General features: G+C 43.5%; 1 protein-coding gene across 1 annotated transcript; it reads right to left on the reverse strand.

The window, feature by feature from the left end:
- Positions 1-16,987: 16,987 nt before the first annotated feature.
- Positions 16,988-19,993, reverse strand: LOC9314958 (probable transcriptional regulatory protein At2g25830). Its single transcript, XM_002880663.2, has 6 exons — positions 19,665-19,993; positions 19,179-19,240; positions 18,858-19,014; positions 18,301-18,578; positions 17,820-17,940; positions 16,988-17,489 (listed from the first exon to the last, which is right to left on the reverse strand). Exons 1-6 carry the CDS (start codon positions 19,935-19,937, stop codon positions 17,397-17,399), a joined length of 984 nt encoding a protein of 327 aa, XP_002880709.1. The 5' UTR covers positions 19,938-19,993; the 3' UTR covers positions 16,988-17,396.
- Positions 19,994-20,445: the final 452 nt, after the last annotated feature.

The following is a 20,445-nucleotide window of genomic DNA, read 5'->3' on the forward strand; positions in this document are numbered from 1 at the left end:
ATTACTTGGAAACATCCTTGAAATCTCCAATATCTCCTGTTTTCTCCATGGAAAACCTAAATAAAACATAGTAAAAGTGGGCTAAAATACGATGTTATCAACTCCCCCAGACTTAGACTTTGCTTGTCCTCAAGCAAACAAGAAAGCTTAGCCGGCGGAAAGGTTGGAAAAACCTTGGGAATTCTCTTAGTATCAGAGACCATGTCCTAAAAGATATCATGCGGACGCATAAAGACAGAGACAACACGTTAGAACATCCTTACTATAGACTCAAAACTTTCACCATCCTTATCCTTCCATCTCGAACCTATAAGAGAACTCTGAAATCACGTTAGTTAACTCTCTACATTCATTAATAAGTGGCGTGAGCCTTTCTCATTAGAAGATGTCATTCGGGGTAGACAGCGCTTGGTAAGAAAGGGGCTTTTTGGTGTTTAGTGGTGGAGTTTAATGTGTTTAGGGTTACCGTAAGTCTCGAGAATGCAGGATATGTCGCAAAACCGCAAGAGAGAACGAATCTGTTGAGATCCACATTTTCCAACCACTTCTTCTTGTAAACACCTCATCTCCTTACTTCTTTTCGTCTTTTCGATTCCCCCAGACTTAGGTTTTTCTGTAGGGATCTCTGTGAATGATTCCATCTCTCCTCTAGGTGATCCATGTCTTTCCTTGGGATTTCTCTGTACTTATAAGACTTCTTATTTGTAACCGCTTCCTTTCCTTTCGGTTTTTGTTTTTGTTTTTTGTTTTTGTTTTTTTAAGGGGAAGCGGTACTCATTATATACACGAGTCTTATAAGCACGAAATAAGCTCTAGACCAAATCATCGCATCCTCCCTGTAGTTTCTGAATCACTGTCTTCGTGGCGGGAAACTGTGTCGCTCCTTTCTCTCCGACGTTTTTGCACAAAACTGCTAGAATGAGAAAGAGAAAAAGAGAATGCATGAGGTCTGAAAAGAGGATAGGATTTTAAGGGTTGGAACCACTAAAAGTGAGTGGCCATTTAGGATCAGCAGAGAGTGGTAAAAAGGGATAAGAAGTCCTGAATGTATATACTCGTTTCCCCGATCTAACACCTCTTCATGAGAAAGAATTAAGTTCAGGTTAGATCGTCCAAATAAAATAGAGTTAACTTCCGGTCAAACAAAGCCTCTACGGTCGAAACTTCAGGGGAAAGATCCCATTAGGAGCTTCTAGGTATTGACTGTTCTTGTGAGTCCTGCAAAACTTGTCACTCAAGAAATGAATTAGAACATATGGAATGGTCAATTTCATCATATATCAAGATCATCATTCCGTATATCTTTTTAGACTTAATACGTTGCGCTCTTTCTTCCTTGAGGGAGGAAGAATCGGTCTCGTGCGAACGGGCAGCTTGTGTGGCTCTCCGGGAATCCAACGCCTTCTTCTTGACATAACCGGCAAGTGTGAAGGGTAGTCGCTCTCCGGTTTGTAGTGACAAGAACTCACTACTCTCGGGATCCCATCTCGTAGCTCCATTCCTCAAACGTGGAATGGTGGGACAAGGAAGCATGCATGATAGTATAGATAAGGCGAGGAGAAACGTGATACCTGTATCCAAAACAATCAGGATTGATGCGTGCGCCCTCAAAAATCCTCATCGTACCGAGTCTCTTAAGATCAAAGTAGTTCTCCTCGGCGGTGAATGGGCGATCCATGAGATCAACTCCCGCGGCTTCAAGTATTGTCGTGATGACTCCACCGAAGCTTAGGGAAGCATCATCGTCGGTGTAATAGATCGCCTCGTGCTTGATCTTCACCAATCGCTTTTCAAAGAGCGAGGCATAGTTAACTCTCCGGGGAAAGTCAACAAAAGGTGTCTTCAAGACAAGAAGCTCATCGCCAAGTACATTGTTATGAGCGGTGCGGGCGAAGATAGATGTGGCTAGCAGCTTGTGAACGCATCGAATGGCCGGATGAGATATCAAGGCGGACTTGGTCTTTCCGCTAAAGAAAGGACATTTCCCGATTCATTGCCAAGCATCTCCATGCTCTTCCGGGCCAAAGTCTATAGCATCTTGGTAATAAAATCCAAGTGCTCTTCCAAGGTATGGAATGGAGATGTTGAAGTGGTTGCCGTTGATCGTGAAATACAGGATCCCATCCCTCACCAAAGGTGAACTCGTGCGCGAGAAGGCTAGGGAAACCGTGGCAAGAAATTACCTCGTCTCTTCTTCGTAGATCTCTCGGCGAATGGACTACATGAAAAGACAAAGTCCAAGTGTATCCAACATCCATAACACGACATCATCAAGATCAAGCTCTCTAAAGGACGAGTAATCGATGAGCAAAGATGGTGTCAACTTGATCTTGACAATGAATGCTCTATAATCAACATCGTCTTTCATCGGTTGGCCAACAAACTTCATTGGTAGCTCTATTCTCGGCGGTTGTTATTGTGAAAGACGTCTAAGCGTGGCTCCGACTCGTTGGGGCACTAAGGATGTGAGTATGAAATCGTCATCCTCATCGTCGTGAGTCGCGTTAGAGGTTGTAGAGTCTCTTTCTATTTGTTTCGTTTGCCTTTGTATCTAGCTCTATCGTGGTATCTCTTGCTACGCCGTTCGTCATACACGTCGTCAGTGACTTCGAATATGTGGACGGGTTCCTCAAGAGTACGTGGAATATGAGTTCTCCTTGAAGAATTCTTAGGAGTCATTTGTACCTAAGAATGCAAAAGATATAGACAAAGTTAGCACTAGACTTGGTTAAACCAAAATTCGAATCTCTAAGTGCAATGATACTTAAATAAGTATCTAGAGATTGAATTAGCAATTTGAAACAATAGCAAAGTATGAGAATCAAGAAATCGAATTCATAAGTGTAAACATAGACTTCAATTTTTGGATTCAAGGTGATTTTCACAAAATTCAACTTCAAAAGTGTTTAATCAAAGCATGATTAAGTGAAAAATCAATCTAATTCCTCCTATACATGAGGAATAAAGCTTAAAGAACTAAGATTTAAGAGTTTGCATCATCAATTTCACTAAACCCTATGGGTCCAAAAATTTCAACGAATCTATAATCCAATTCTAGCTACAAGACTTCACCAAATTCCTTGGGTTACAAACCTATAAGCTAATCTACAAGTTCTCCATCCTAATTAACTAACTAAAGCTAAAAAATCAAGAGAATTGAGATTATCTTACTTTGGGAATAAAGAGAGAATTAGAGTGTTAGAGACATATCTTTGCTTTATGTAGAATTGGGTTAGAGAAGAAAAATATCTAGAAGAAATCAATTAGGAAGCACTAATCAATTTTGAAAAACCCCAAATTTTTAAAAGAGGTGAGATTTGGATCTTTCTCTCAAAAGCTTTGTGAGAGAAGAAGAATAGGGTTTTGGATCCAAAAAACTCTCCTTTGTCTCCGCTTTATAGATATCGGGACCAATAGGATCGTCAAGTAGAGGACTTACTTGAGTAGGGATTATCTTAGAGATCGTTGGATAAGAGATCTTCTTGTTGATTTTGGCGAAGATCGTCTTCTTGCGGTTGTGGTCAATCACGGTGACATGTCTATAATTTGCATGTTTTACACATCCATTTATCACCATTTTGAGTCTAGTTTCATTCATCTTTCATAGCATTCATCATCATTTTGCACAGTTTGCATGTTTAAGTGTGTCTAGCATTAGTCTTGCATGCATTTTGCATTTTGGAGTTGTTTCAGGTGCTTAGGAGCTATTGGTGTTCAGAAAGAGGAAAAACAGAGCTGAAAGTCACATTTAGACCATTCTACTCGATCACCAGTAGCAGAGAGGGAAGCAGTCAGCTCAGCAGACCATCATGACTGTTCTACTCGATCACCAGTAGCAGAGAGGGAAGCAGTCAGCTCAGCAGGCCATACAGACTACCCTTATACTCGATCACAGAGGAGGAGAAGCAGTCCATCCTGACAGACGACCGTTATACTCGATTACAGAGGAGGAGAAGCAGTCCATCCAGACAGTCTACCAACCTACTCGATCACAGGAGAGAAAAAGCAGTCCAGATCATGCCATCAACCATTCTACTCGATCACCACCTCGACCCTCTGATCAATCTGCACTCAACCAGACAACCTAAGCATAGGAAAGAGAAGAAGAGAGAAGGAACCACTTGATCGCAATTTCGATTCATGCTCGACCATGAAGCCCACTTTGAGCCCATATACTCGACCTCCATTGTCCATGGGCCTGTTAAGCGGACTCGAAGCCCACATACTTATCTTTGTCGCTTTTGTTATAAATAAGTCTCTAAGGGTTTGAAAGACCCCGATCCGGACTGCCTAAGTCCGGAGAGGTTCTCTCCGACCAGATCATTAAGTGATCCGATCCTTAGTCAAATTTTAGGGCCATTTCCTTAAGACAATCCGATTTACGATATTCTGAGATTCATTACTTAGAGTCAATATGCGATAATAGAGTAAACAAAGAATCAGATACTTTATTAGATATTTAAAAGGATTCGATACAACTTATGAGTTTGCATATAAGCTATTACAAGTCATATAATCGATCCTATTCTACCCGATTCATCACCACCCATCTTCCCGGCCTTGAGTCTCTCACGCCTAAGCCAAGTCCTTCCCACGATCACCATCCTTTCCTGAAAGTCAAAGAGGCATAAGTATCCGTTTTAATTATTATATGCAAGTCCATGCAATGCTCTCTAAGCCTTTTAACCACCCGGAACAAAGAACAGATCGGAGAGTGGAAGTATGCGCATCAGTTCGGCCGATTCACGGTAGATCTTCACAGATCCGCCGATCCTCCGCCGAGCCGCATCCCCATTTCAACCGATCCGCCATTCGAACCAAGTTTATGCATGATATGAAGGATCCCCCGATACTACAATATCACCCTAATCGTTCCGGACTTCTTCTAAGTCATCGGAACAATCCCTAGGCTAGATCGTACGTATCATATCTCCTTAGGTTCGGACACAAAGTCTAGAACCGTCTCACCTTCGATCGCACCGATCGTAACTCTCTCTTAAGTGTTTTCTCTCAAGATGTTCTCCGAGAGTTTCTGTATTTTTCTCTAAGTTTTTTTTCCGTCCGAAATCGCCCCAAATGCCTTGTATTTATAGAGTTTCGTTTAGAAAACCGTTTCCCAACCGTTTCTCTAGAAGGCGCCCATTCGGCCATAACCGCTCATTGGTAACCGCCCCTCGTAACCGCCCAACCGTCCTTCCGTAACCGCCCAACCGTCCAACCGTCGGACAGTTACCCGAGCTGAGCTGAGCTACCCGGCAGCTGGTCGAGCTAGCTGAGCTACTCGACAGTTACCCGAGCTTAGCTGAACTACCCGGAAGTACTTCGAGCTTAGTTGAGCTATACGGGAGCTGGTTTGGCTACTTAACGTTCATTATTCTCCTTATCCGAGCTGATGGGCAGCTCAAATCTAGACTTGTCCGAGTTTCTCCTCCTTTTCTCGGACCAAGTCTCATCCGACGATCCTATTGAGGATCGCGGGCGTTACAAGTCTCCCCCCCTTGAATGGGATTCGTCCCCGAATCCGACTCAAGTTGATCTTTACCCATCTCTCTAAACCACTTAGGAAAATCAGCCATCATTTTATTTTCGGTTTCCCAAGTAGTTTCTTCGCGGCCTCCACAATCCCATAACACTTTTATCATGCTTATCTTTTTCCGCCTTGTCCCCTTTTCCATTCGATCAACGATCCGAATTGGATTTGCTTCCACCGTTAAGTTTTCTTTTAACTCCGAAGGAACATCTTCTACTCGCTCCTCGTGTTCACTTAGGCATTTCCTTAGTTGTGAAACGTGGAAAACCTTGTGAAACGCATCTAACTTCGGCGGAAGTTTGAGTTTGTATGCCACAGCCCCTACTAGTTCTATCACCTTGTATGGGCCAACGTACCTTGGACTCAACTTTTTCCTTGTTGAAAATCGTCCTTTGCCCTTATACGTTACGGCCTTAAGATACACCAAGTCTCCTACTTGGAATTCCAACTCCTTACGACGCTTATCCGCATAGCTTTTCTGTCGGTCTTGTGCTTCCTTTAGTTTCATCTTTAGGAACTTCATCTTTTCGGTGGTTTCATCCATAATCTTCGGACCGAACAACATGCGTTCGCCCACCGGTGTCCAAAATAGTGGCGTCCGACATGCTCGTCCGTACAACGCCTCGTAAGGTGACATGCCAATACTAGCTTGATAGCTATTGTTATAGGCAAACTCCACCAACCTTAAGTACTTCTCCCAATTCCCACCCCAATCCAAGACACATGCACGCAACATGTCCTCAAGGGTTTGAATCGTCCGTTCAGATTGCCCATCCGTTTGCGGGTGGTAAGCCGTACTTAAGTTCACCCTCGTTCCTAAGGCTTTTTGAAAAGCCTTCCAGAAATGTGATGTGAACCGTGTATCACGATCCGACACAATGCTTACCGGCACTCCGTGTAATCGTACTATCTCCTCGATATACCTTGCGGCTATATCTTCGGCTCCATCCGTTTCGGAAATTGCTATGAAGTGTGTGGACTTAGTCAATCTGTCCACCACCACCCAAACCGCATTGTGCTTAGACTTTATCCCCGTAGGCAACCCGGTAACAAAGTCCATCGTTACATGGTCCCATTTCCATTCGGGCATGGGTAAGTTTTGTACTAACCCACTTGGTACTTGATGTTCCGCCTTGACAAGTTGGCACGTCGAACACTTGGCAACCCATTCGGCTACATCCTTCTTCATCCCGACCCAATGGTAATACCTTTTTAGGTCTCGGTACATCTTATTGGACCCGGGGTGAATCGAGAACTTTGATTGGTGCGCTTCTTTAAGGATTTCCCCCTTCAAACCTTTGTCATTCGGCACACATACACGACCGTTCACCACTATGGTGCCATTGTTCGATGTTTGGTACTCCGTTTGATTGTTCTTTGCCCAAGTTTTTAACTCCTCGTCCTTCTCTTGGGCCAAACGAATTCTACTAAGTAGATCGGCTTGATCAGCCGTACCTAAACCCAATGGTTCAAGATCCTTGGATAACGCATTCAAATGCAATGTCCCCATCATGTTAACCAAGTCCACTTGGTTTTTCTCCGCTTCTACGTCGAAACGTCTCCTACTTAAGGCATCGGCGACTTGATTTGCCTTTCCCGGATGATAGGCAATATCTAAGTCCTAATCCGCCACAAATTCCAACCACCTTCTTTGCCTTAGATTCAACTCCGGCTGAGTGAATATGTACTTAAGACTCTTGTGGTCCGTGAAGATTTGGACTTTGGCTCCATAAAGATACGATCCCCAAATCTTCAAGGCAAACACCACCGCGGCCATCTCCAAGTCATGCGTAGGGTAATTTCCTTCGTGTTTACGCAATTGCCTTGAAGCATAAGCGATTACACTACCCTTTTGCATCAATACGCATCCTAGTCCCGTGATCGATGCATCCGTATAGACCATGTAAGGTTCACCTTCTTCCGGCAATACCAATACCGGAGCGCTTGTTAGCATAGCCTTCAACTCGGAGAAACTCTTCTCACATTACTCCGACCATTGAAACTTAGTATCTTTCCCGGTTAGTCGAGTCATCGGTTGGGACATACTCGCAAAGCCTTTTACGAACCTTCGGTAATATCCCGCCAACCCGAGAAAACCCCTAATCTCTGTGGCATTCCTTGGTCGTGGCCAATCCTTGATGGATTTGATTTTCTCCGGATCTACGGACACTCCTTGTTCCGATACTATGTGTCCGAGGAATCTGATACTCCTTTGCCAAAATGAGCATTTGCTTAACTTTGCAAATAACTTCTGTTCCCTTAACCGTTCTAGCACCGCCCTTAGATGATTTTGATGAGTTTTCCAATCCTTGGAATAGACAAGTATGTCATCGATGAAGATGATCACAAACTCATCTAAGAATTCCCGGAAAACACTATTCATCATCTTCATAAAGGCTGCCGGTGCATTGGTTAGTCCGAATGGCATCACTACGAACTCATAGTGGCCATATCTCGTCCGGAAGGCCGTCTTCCGAATATCCGATGGTTCTATCGGAATTTGATGATATCTCGACGCCAAGTTTATCTTTGAGAACCACTTAGCGCCTCCGAGTTGGTCCAACAACTCATCTATCCGGGGTAATGGATATTTGTTCTTTATCGTAACTTTATTCAATCCCCGATAGTCAATGCATAGCCTAAAGCTACCATCCTTTTTCTTTACAAACAAGACCGGTGCACCCCATGGTGAACTACTTGGTCTAATAAATCCTTTATCCAACAACTCCTCCAATTGTTTCTTTAGCTCCGCCATTTCTGCCGGTGCCATCCGGTATGGAGCTTTAGATATAGGAGTTGTTCCCGCTTCGAGTTCAATAGTGAATGGATCGGACCGGTCACGGCCTCAAACACATCCGAGAACTCTTTTGCGATCGGAATATCTTTCAATTCCGCACTTGCTCCAACTTCGTGGGTTGTGATCGTGGCTATGTATGCCTCACACCCTTTCTCAAGCATCCTTTCCGCTTGGATTGCCGAGATTACTAAACTTCCCGAAGTTGTCCTTATTCCTTGGAATTTCAACATTCCTTCCTCCCTCTCGAATTGAATCCGTCCTCGGTGACAATCTATGTGTGCCTTATACTTTCCCAACCAGTCCATACCCAAAATAACATCGTGTTTCTTGAGTTGGACGACGATTAGGTCCGTTGGCATATTTACACCGTTGACTACAACCGAGATTTCCCGAGAAACACCGGACGGATACATTACTTGTCCGCCGGCTGCTCTAACCATTCCATATTCGGTGTTTGGTTCTTTCTTGAACCCACCTTTTTCAACCATCTCGGAACTCACAAAACAATGTGTAGCTCCGGAATCAAATAAGGTGTGTGTTTCTACATCACCTATACACAAGGTCCCTACACATTCCCCTAGAATGCTGAGTACCCCAATCCGTTTATGCATGATGCGATGCAATTTACGAATTAACATAAAGATCACAAGGACTTACCAGTGATCGCCCTGAAGTTTCCGGCATTGTTAGCATCCTCCGACAGTTCGTAAACTCGCGGTGCTATGGCCTGCCTCTTAGGCGGAGGCGGTAATCTGTTTCCGCTCCGGTTTGCCTTTTGTGCGGCTTGCTTTTCCACTTCCAGCTTCGGACACTCCCTCTTAAAGTGTCCCGCTTTCCCACAATGGTAACAAGTCCTTGGTTCTTCAGCGAGAACTTTTGGTTGCCCCGAATCCATCCTTGGACAGTTTTGAATCCCGTGGTCCTTACTTCCACACCGGCCACATGCACCAATGACCTTCCAGCAAATCCCACCATGATTCTTTCCACAAGTTAAGCATTCTCCGCGCTTAGCTCCCGACTTAGTGTCATCCACCTTGTCCCATTTCCTCTTCTTATCCGCGGATTTGCTTGGTTGGCTTGAACGATTTGGAAACTTCTCACGATTCATGAGTTTTTCTTCCTCAATTCCGATTTCGATCATAGCCGCCCTTTCCACCAATTCGGAGACCGAATTAAAGGTACAGATTAAGCAATGGTTACGGATCTCCACCCTTAACCCGCGGATGAAACGGCGTACTTGAGACTGCTCATCCTCGAGCTCTCTTCCCACGTATCGCCTAAGGCGATTGAACTCTTCATCGTATTCTCGCACCGTTCGGTTGCCTTGTATCAAATCCAAGTAGGCACACTCAAGCCGGTCCCATGCCTCCGGAGGGAAAAACTTCTTGTTAAACTCCTCCTCAAAGTCCGAAAAGGTTTGGATTTGATCACCCTTACGTTTCTCCACGGTCAGCCACCAGTTATGCGCGTCTCCTTCCAAGAAGTGAATCGCAATGTCCTTCCGATAATCCTCCGGGCACCGAGTGGAGTTAAAGTTTCTTTTGAGCCGAGTCCTCCACTCATCCGCCACGATCGGGTCGGAACTCCCCGTGAAGTGACTTGTTCCCAACTTCAAGACGTGCTGGAGTAAACTCAAGTAGTCTCCCCTCTTCCTTGAAGAGTTCGTAGGCAGATTGACTTCGACAATCTCCACATCTACATCCGCATCCGCGTCCGTTTTGTTCTCCTTCACTTGCACCACAGGATCCGGTACAAGTGCCTTAGTCAATGCGGCCATTTGTACCATCATAGCCTTCATCGTTTTCCATTGTTCTTGGGCAGATGGAAGTGCGTTCGGATTCTCCTTCCCATCCGTTGCACAATTGTTCTCCGGAGTTTGATGAACCGGAGACTTTTGTCCAGCCACAGGTCCGGCTGGAATTGTCCCATCAAGCGTTGCTTCGACACTTGTTTCCTTGGTAACTTGTGTCTCCTCGGCAACCAACGTCTCCTCTACGACGTCCTTATCCTTATCCTTATCCTTCTTACTCTTTCCCGTTTTGTTGCTCTTACCCATCTGCGAAAAACTTCAAAGTTAGTTACGGTAACTCATAGTAAATCGCAAGAGAGTAAGAAACAACTACCGTGAGGACCCATAAGCCGATGAGTGGTGATTCCCAAAACCCGCACTAATGGTCCTAGAACCAAGCATGCTCTGATACCAACTTGAAAGACCCCGATCCGGACTGCCTAAGTCCGGAGAGGTTCTCTCCGACCAAATCATTAAGTGATCCGATCCTTAGTCAAATTTTAGGGCCATTTCCTTAAGACAATCCGATTTACGATATTCTGAGATTCATTACTTAGAGTCAATATGCGATAATAGAGTAAACAAAGAATCAGATACTTTATTAGATATTTAAAAGGATTCGATACAACCTTTGAGTTTGCATATAAGCTATTACAAGTCATATAATCGATCCTATTCTACCCGATTCATCACCACCCATCTTCCCGGCCTTGAGTCTCTCACGCCTAAGCCAAGTCCTTCCCACGATCACCATCCTTTCCTGAAAGTCAAAGAGGCATAAGTATCCGTTTTACTTATTATATGCAAGTCCATGCAATGCTCTCTAAGCCTTTTAACCACCCGGAACGAAGAACAGATCGGAGAGTGGAAGTATGCGCATCAGTTCGGCCGATTCACGGTAGATCTTCACAGATCCGCCGATCCTCCGCCGAGCCGCATCCCCATTTCAACCGATCCACCATTCGAACCAGGTTTATGCATGATATGAAGGATCCCCCGATACTACAATATCACCCTAATCGTTCCGGACTTCTTCTAAGTCATCGGAACAATCCCTAGGCTAGATCGTACGTATCATATCTCCTTAGGTTCGGACACAAAGTCTAGAACCGTCTCACCTTCGATCGCACCGATCGTAACTCTCTCTTAAGTGTTTTCTCTCAAGATGTTCTCCGAGAGTTTCTGTATTTTTCTCTAAGTTTTTTTTCCGTCCGAAATCGCCCCAAATGCCTTGTATTTATAGAGTTTCGTTTAGAAAACCGTTTCTCTAGAAGCCGCCCATTCGGCCATAACCGCTCATTGGTAACCGCCCCTTGTAACCGCCCAACCGTCCTTCCGTAACTGCCCAACCGTCCAACCGTCGGACAGTTACCCGAGCTGAGCTGAGCTACCCAGCAGCTGGTCGAGCTAGCTGAGCTACTCGACAGTTACCCGAGCTTAGCTGAACTACCCGGAAGTACTTCGAGCTTAGTTGAGCTATACGGGAGCTGGTTTGGCTACTTAACGTTCCTTATTCTCCTTATCCGAGCTGATGGGCAGCTCGAATCTAGACTTGTCCGAGTTTCTCCTCCTTTTCTCGGACCAAGTCTCATCCGACGATCCTATTGAGGATCGCGGGCGTTACAGGGTTTCCCCTGGGACACTCACGTTATCGAAGAAAAGTAAAAGTGAGAATTTAAACATTAAACTCAAAGTATCTTAGAGGAAATCTCTTATCGAATTCAATGGTAGCTTGAATCACTCCCCGGCAACGGCGCCGAAAAGCTTGATGTGCGTAGAATTTCACTTCAGAACTTTTACCTGAAAGACTACACGTTAAACTGCAAGTGCACAGTAATGAGAGTAGTATTTAAGGATCGATCCCACAAAGAGTGTAGCTACGGGTTATTGAATTCAAATGAAAAGATCTAGCTAAGACAAAACTAAACTTTGGGGTTTTGGTTTTGGGTTTCCTAATAACTAATGCAATGAAATGAAAAAGCAAATAAATGAAAGCTAAGTAAACTAATGAAAGCTAAGATGATAAATCGGTTGTAACTAATATGACTAAGGCGTTGGGTGTTCTGGGGTTTCTCCGGGAATCATGGTTCTCGACTAACTAGGGTTTAGATCTCTAAGGTTTCTATGTTTTCGTTCTAGTTCATAACTACGAAAGGCGAATGAACGAGTTATCCTAGGTTATAGAATAAGCCGGCAAATCTTCCTATACTCCGTTACTCAACTGACGCAGTCAACGACGCATAGATCATCGCATTAGGGTTGGATTCGCTAAGTACTCTAAGTCCTACTACTCAACTTACGCAGGCAACAACACGAAAGATTGGTAACACTATGTCCGAGATTAGGTTTACCCGATTAAAGCTCCTAACCTCTTGGATCAGCGTTTGGTGATCAATCCAAACACATGCATTAAGTAAAAGATGTCCCAAAAGAATCTAGTATGAACGAAATAAATAGATCTATAAACCTAATATGATTTGAACCATGAATCCCCTTTGAATCACCCCATAAAACCCAACAAAGAAAACTACTCGCTCATGATGCTAAGAAACGACATGGAGATGAAGTAGAAAAGCTTAATAAACGAATATGAATAAACAAACGGGGTTCAAAGGAAACTTCTCTAGTGTCACAGAAGATACTTGTCTCCCCAAAAGTCTTGAAAGAAAGAGTAGAAGAAAGAGTAGAAGAGAAAACAATGTAGAGTAAAAGAGAGAACTTCAAAAGACGACTTCTTCGGGATGCAAGAGCTTCGACGAGGAGGAGCTAGGAGAGCTGAGAGTCTCGTCGATGGAGGCAGCAAGATCTAGGGCTGAGAGGCGGTGAGAAAGCTGTGAAGGATGTCGTAGGGGTTCTTCAACTTATCTTGGTATTTATAGGCTTCGATTAGGTCAAAGGGCAAAACCGTCATTTCTCACGGATTAGGTTAAATGAGGCGCGAGTTTCTTGGACAGGGTACGACGTGTGATGACCGGGGTAATGCGTGAAGAACAGCTCGGACGCGAGCTCCATGACCGGGGGCTCCAAGAGGCGCCGGACCGGACACAAGGCTGTCTGGCCGGTCCGTGACATGTCTTCACTCTTCAAGGCATAACTTCCGATTGGCTCCTTGAAAAGCTCTGATTCTACTTTGAGATGAACCTATACTCTCCTAACTTTCCATAACCACCGAGATCTCTTGATTTGGTAATCGGAAAGACCTCGAACGGACGCCATACTTCTGAGGTACAAAAACTGTCTTGAAACGGGATTTGATCGACTTTTATTCCTTTTGCTTGAAAACACATTATTCATCCTTGAAGCATAAATACTTGGAAACATCCTTGAAATCTCCAATATCTCCTGTTTTCTCCATGGAAAACCTAAATAAAACATAGTAAAGGCGGGGTGAATTTTGAGATGACGCTATACACATTACCATTGGTCGGGTTAGACATGGTGTTGGGAGTTTAGTGGCTCAGTAGTTTGGGTCCGATGGTTTGCGACTGGAAGGAGCAAACTATGGAGTTCGATTGGGAGGGGACAAGACATAAGCTTGATGGGCTGCAAACAATGCTGCGGGCTGCTGGGCCGAATGAAGTTGAAAAAGAGGCCCGTCAGGGACATGCTATTTTTGCAATTCAAGTAAGCCCAATGGGAGAAAAGGAACTCAACATCCCGAGCGACATGAAGCCATTGCTGCAAGACTACGGTGACCTTTTCCAACCGCCGGTGAAGTTACCGCCATCGAGAGCAATAGCAAACCATATTATGTTAAGAGAAGGAACATATCCGGTTAATGTCAGGCCATATCGGTATGCTCATTTCCAGAAAGATGAGATCGAGAAACAGGTGAGTGAAATGTTGCAGGCCGAAATTATTCGTATAAGCTCAAGTCCATTTTCTTCACCCGTTTTACTAGTAAAAAAGAAAGACGGTGCTTGGAGGTTTTGCACCGATTATAGAGCATTGAATTCAGTTACGATCAAGGATTGTTTTCCTATTCATACGGTGGATGATATGTTGGTCTGTTTGAATAATAAAACGCCTCCCCAACAAGTACGGTCTCCAAACCCGTATGGCTATCACAATGGCAAGACTAGAGCAGTCTACGCTATCTCTTGGAACAACGCATTCTCACGCCTGAGCAGCAAAAGTGGATGGGGAAATTAATAGGATACGACTACGAGATCACATATAAGCCGAGAAACACTAACATAGCGGCAGATGCATTATTTGGGGTACCGGGAAGCCCGGTTCTTAATGCTATTTTTGTTCAATACACGACCCTTTGGGACAAGATACGGAGTGCGACTGCGGGAGGTGAGTATATGCAGCAAGTAGGCAAGTTGGCTGACTCGGGAATAGAGGGCCCTTACTCTCGGTGGAACGACTTGGTATGTTACAAGTACCGTGTGGTGGTGCCACCATCTTCTCATTTGGTACCGCAACTGTTAAAAGAACACCACGATACGCCAATAGGAGGACACTCGGGGGTTCTTCGTACATATAGACGGTTGGCACGACAGTTTTATTGGCCGTGAATGCATCACACGGTTAAGGAATATGTGGCATCATTTGATGTTTGTCAGCGTGCTAAATCATCATCGTTGGCTCTGACAGGGTTACTCCAGCCACTACCAATACCAGACTGGCTTTGGGAGGATGTGTCGATTTGATGTGCTAAATCCGGCTTTGGGAGGATGTGCTAAATCACGATCTGATGGTAACACCACTATTATGGTTGTTGTTGACAGGTTGTCAAAGTCGGCTCATTTGGTACCGTTGTCTCACCCATACACGGCTAAAAAGGTAGCAGCTAAATTTGTGGATGCCATTGTATGCCGAGATTGATTGTGAGAGACCGTGAGCCGGTATTTGTCAGTTTATTCTAGAAGGAATTTTGGAAGTTGGCGGGAACCCAGTTACGATTGTCATCAGCTTACCATCCGCAATCTGACGGTCAGACGGAGGTGGTTAATCGATGTATTGAGCAGTTCCTAAGGTGCTTCGTTCAGCACCGGCCAACACAATGGAGTTCCCTTTTTCCATGGGCCGAATTTTGGTACAATACGACGTACCATTCATCTACGGGGACAACTCCGTTTCAAGTATTTTATGGTCGGGAACAACCGGCAGTTCCAACTTACGAACCGTTATGAGTTGTTACATGAGCTGAAACTTGTAACACCACGGTTTAAGGAATATGGTGGTGCATGCAGAGTGGTTTAAAATAATTGATTTGCCCACATATGTCACCAAAGTGAACTTATCTTTTCGGTCAACTATCCTGAGAGAACTCCATAGTTAAGCGTGCTTGGGCTAGAGTAGTTTAAGGATATGTGAACTTCCGGGATGTGATTGTCGAAACTGTGTGAGTGAAGACAAAACACAGGGAAAGATCATATGGTTATTTGTAGGGTCGGTAAACAAGTCGTTAAAGCCACCCGGACGTAGCGGACCGGTCGTTGGACAGTGATGGGCCCATGGGCCCGAGAGAGGATGTGGGGCCCACTGGTAGGGACGGTCGGGGCGTTATAAGTGGTATCAGAGCCGAACCCAGACCAGTGTGGAGCCAAGAGGGCTCACACCGTAGGGGGTGACCGTCTTGGTGTGCAACGAGGACGTTGCGATCAGTTAGTGGGGGTGAATTGTAACACCCCGGTTTCAGGAATATGGTGGTGCATGCAGAGAAGTTTAAAAGAATTGATTTGGCCACCTATGTCACCAAAGCAATTGTAACACCCCGGTTTCAGGAATATGGTGGTGCATGTGGAGAGGTTTAAGAGAATTGATTTAGCCACCTATATCACCAAAGTGCTCTTATCTTTTTAGTCAACTATCCTGAGAGAACTCCATAGTTAAGCGTGCTTGGGTTGGAGTAGTTTTAGTATGGGTGACCTTCCGGGAAGTAATTGTCGGAACTGTGTGAGTGAGGACAAAACACAGGGAAAGATCATGTGGTGATATGTAGGGTCGGTAAACAAGTCTTTAAAACCTCCCGGACGTAGCGGACCGGCCGTCGGATAGGGTGGGCCCATGGGCCCGAGAGAGGACGTGGGACCCACTGGTAGGGACGGTCGGGGCGTTACAAGTGGTATCAGAGCCGAACCCTGATGAGTGTGGAGTCAAGAGGGGCTCACACCGTAGGGGGTGACGGTCTTAGTGCGTAACGAGGACGTTGCGATCTGTTAGTGGGGGTGAATTGTAACACCCCGGTTTCAAGAATATGGTGGTACATGCTGAGAGGTTTAAGAGAATTGATTTGACCACCTATATCACCAAAGTGCACTTATCTTTTTGGTCAACTATCCTGAGAGAACTCCACAGTTAAGCGTGCTTGGGCTGGAGTAGTTTCAGGATGGGTGACCTTCTGGGAAGTGATTGTCGGAACTATGTGAGTGAGGAAAAAACACAGGAAAAGATCATGTGGTGATTTGTAGGGTCGGTAATCTAGAACAATTTCAGGATGGGTAACCTTCCGAGAAGTAATTGTCGGAAGTGTGTGATTGAGGACAAAACACCGGGAAAGATCAAGTGGTGATTTGTAGGGTTTGTAAACAAGTCTTTAAAACCTCTCGGACGTAGCGGACCGGCCGTCGGAAGATGGGTTGACCCACGGACCGAGAGAGGACGTGGGATCCATTAAGACAGATGGCGGTCGGGGCGTTACAAGTGGTTTCAGAGCCGAACTCAAACGAGTGTGGAGTCAAGAGGGCGCAACGCACCCAAAATTTATCCCAAAAATCGAAACAGCCCAAAATTTAGATTGAAGACCCTTCTGCATTTTATTAGAGGTTTGGGGTTTTATAATTTAGTAGGCCTTTTATGACTATTCTTCACGTTGTTTGTTGTTTCCAGTGTCAACGAGTGTTTTTCTTGGCTGAGTTAAGATCAAATTAAAAACCTAATTTCAGCTTCTAACACATTAGTACATTACAGTGGTATCGACCAAAAAAACGAAAAAAGAAAGAAGAAGTAATTTTTTGGGAGGTCTTAGTTTTGGTTCTTAGTAATTTTTTTGGTTCTTAGCCCAATTTTTGACTCTTAGCTAAGAGTCATTCCTTAGCAAAATCATCAATTAAACCTTCAATTTTAATTTCTTTTGAGCTAAGAACCAAGTTAAGCACCTCGCAATAAGGATGGTCTAAAATGTAAGTGTGTACCAAAACCATCATTCCTTCTTCAGATTATGTATGCAGCGTTCAGCAAAACTAGTTCAGAGATTGACATGATCACTTTTCTCTTGAGCTTTGAATTCACTGGTCTTGAAGTGGAGCTTCCTGAAATGTATATTCTTTTCATTTTTGGTCGATATAAACAGCATCAACGTCATCAAGTTCTAGTAGTTTCTGCATTAGCTCTTTGTTCAGTTCCATGGCCTCATCATCCACCTGCAACAACCAACAGCAATCCCAAGTAATCACATTTTCCAAGTGAATGATTGATGAATACTGATAACGGTGTGACTCTAATTGTTGGAAAAGAAAAGTTAAAATGAAAGAAAGAAGAACACGATCAAATTTCGCGATGTAAGTTTATCTGTTTAAGTCTATTGCCATTTCCAATTATGCTTACGTAGCATATGCAATCTATAATATATTTCACAAGTTAAGAGTTGATAAATACATGTTGTCGGTAACAGGAATAGAATCAATAAGTTAGAATTAGACATGCATAAATGGGAGGCACAGAGGTTACAGAACAGAGGGAAGGTTCAATACCTCAACTGTAGTAAGAGGGAGCAGTTCAGAGCCATTGTCAGGCTCGAAATTCACACCTTCATCCCGTAGCTTTGATAATATAGTTGAGTAGTTCTCAGAAGAAGTTACAATTTTGTAGTACCTGAACAAATAGAGAGACAAGATACTAATGAAACAAAATAACATAACAGTTATGAGTCATCTAGGGATCATCTCGTCACACCCATCTGTATGAATGGCAAGATGGATTTCTTGTTTCAAATTGTATGGTATGGAAATTTTATTGTCATTTAGCTGTTTATGAGAAGAAAATACACTAGGTCTACCTTCAGTCACTTGATTACTTTTTAGATTCAATCTTGAAAGAAAATTTTTAAACCCATTTCAATTAGTGACTATCTCTATCTTCCCTAAGTTAGGTTTCATCGGCAACAGAAACAATAAACGTAATACTGACAAGAAGAAAATAAATGCTGAGAAACGTATTACATTGTGTATATACCTTTCTTCCCTATCTTCATCAGTATCATCTTCATAAGTTGGGGGCTCAATAACATCCTCTGCTCCAGCATCTAAAGCAATATTAAGGAGCTGATCTTTGTCAGCTTCAGTGACCTTTATATTCACTACCCTAACTCGTCTAAACTTGAACATGACAGATCCTGAATCAGCCATTTTTCCTCCATAATCCTTAACAACCGATCTAATAGCTGCCACTGATCGATTAATTTTGTCTGTTAAGACCTCGACTACCATACTAACCCCACCATAGCCATATACCTAAAGCATAGAAAACAAGTTATTTTAGAGTCATCAAAAATCTTATAATTGGACCCAAAACAGATGATAACGAGGAACTGGAATTATAGTACTGCAAATTGAACTAGGTACTGAAGTTGTATTAACTACAGTAACCACATACTTGACCAGGTTAGAATGATGATCTAAAACCAATTCATAGGTTTTAAACTACCAGGACATTTCCCCACATTACTAGGATGATTCACCATAATGACCCACTTGCAAACATAAAACTAGAAATGAAGCTCATGACCTCACCTCGTAAATCTTCTCTATAAAAGCTTCTTGTCCCTTCTCAGAAGCCCTCTTAATATTACGCTCCACAATGTCCTTCGGTACATCCAGCTCTTTCGCTTTGTCAAGAATAGTAGCTAGAGTCGTATTTGAAACTGGGTTTGGACCCCCTTTTTTGACACTGCATGATATTAACCCACACATGATACTCATTGTCATAACCATTTCAAACTAAGAAGTTGAGTCCAACAAACTAAACACCCTATCTATATTACAACTACTGTGCAAGTTTTACCTAATAACAACACAAAAGATGAAAAAATGGTAAAAATGTTGAAGACTTACGCAGATACAACCTCCTTGCCAATTCTACAGTATAGCTTCGCCTTCTTAGAATCTTGAGCCCCCTGTATTCACCATAAACTTTTTTATTAAGCAACCACAAGTTTCAAGAGAATATTGGTATCTACTTCATAATTGCTGAATTGCATACAACACGAGTTAGAGAAAATTCCAATATAGGCTTCATAATTTAAACATGGTGAATTATATAATAGTTTTCAAAATTGACATAACTGTGCAAGTTAGAATCTTTACAATAACAAAATGGTTTTGGTATAAACTCATGATCAAAACCACTCTTTCTCTGAGGCATTTCATCAAACACATGGTTGGCATCAAAATTCACCCTCTCTAGACTCATCAAAACCACTAAATCGTTTATTTTTAAAACCAAGAAGTAGTAGCAAAACACTTCTCATCATTCAATTTGGAACTAAAGTTATCATAACATGAAAGCTATGAACCCACAAACTCAGAAGCTTAACGAACCTTTCGGCCAGCGATTTTGGAAGAGCGACGACCCATACAAAGAGGAGTTGAAATCGAAATCTTTCTGACTTGAAGCTTGCGGAAGCAGTTCTCGTCATCTGATTGTTGTGACGCCGTGAAGTGCGAAGTAGTGTGAGGAGAGATTGAGGAAAGAGAAGAGAGAGAGTTGGTCATGGTGAGAAGACGATGTTTAGTGGAGTTGAGAATGGATCTGGAAGAGACGCCATTGGAGAATCTGTGGAGGATTGCTCTCATAGAGCAATGGGAGGCCATAGTCTTGAATGGATTGACAAGAGAGGGAATGAGAATGAGTAATCAATCCAATTCTTTTTTTTTTTTTTTCTTTTTTTTTCATCCGAAATTAATTATAGCTCAAAAGAGTCATTCCTGAGGAATGTTGTTTACATATGTGATATGAAGCGGTTCTGTACGAATTTTTCGTGCCAGATTATCCGCTTTTACATTAGCATTTCGAGAAATTAAAGATAAAAAAAAGGATGAGAATTCTTCCTTGTCACTCTGGAATTCTTCCAAGTACACTGAAAACGCCGGCCATTCGGTTGGAGAAGACACCATCTTCACCAGATCAGAACAGTCTGTAAGAAACGCCACTTCTTGATTATCTGCACCAATCATACACTTCATCGCCCAGAGAAGAGCCTCGAATTCTGTATGTAATGGAGATAGACTTCTACGGAGGTTGGCAGCTCCCATGGTTGGCGGCTCTCCGGTTGATGATGTACAGAACCATCCTAAACCGGAGAACTTATCACTTTCTTTC

This window comes from Arabidopsis lyrata (genome assembly GCF_000004255.2).
Source record: "Arabidopsis lyrata subsp. lyrata unplaced genomic scaffold ARALYscaffold_4, whole genome shotgun sequence".
NCBI lineage: Eukaryota > Viridiplantae > Streptophyta > Magnoliopsida > Brassicales > Brassicaceae > Arabidopsis > Arabidopsis lyrata.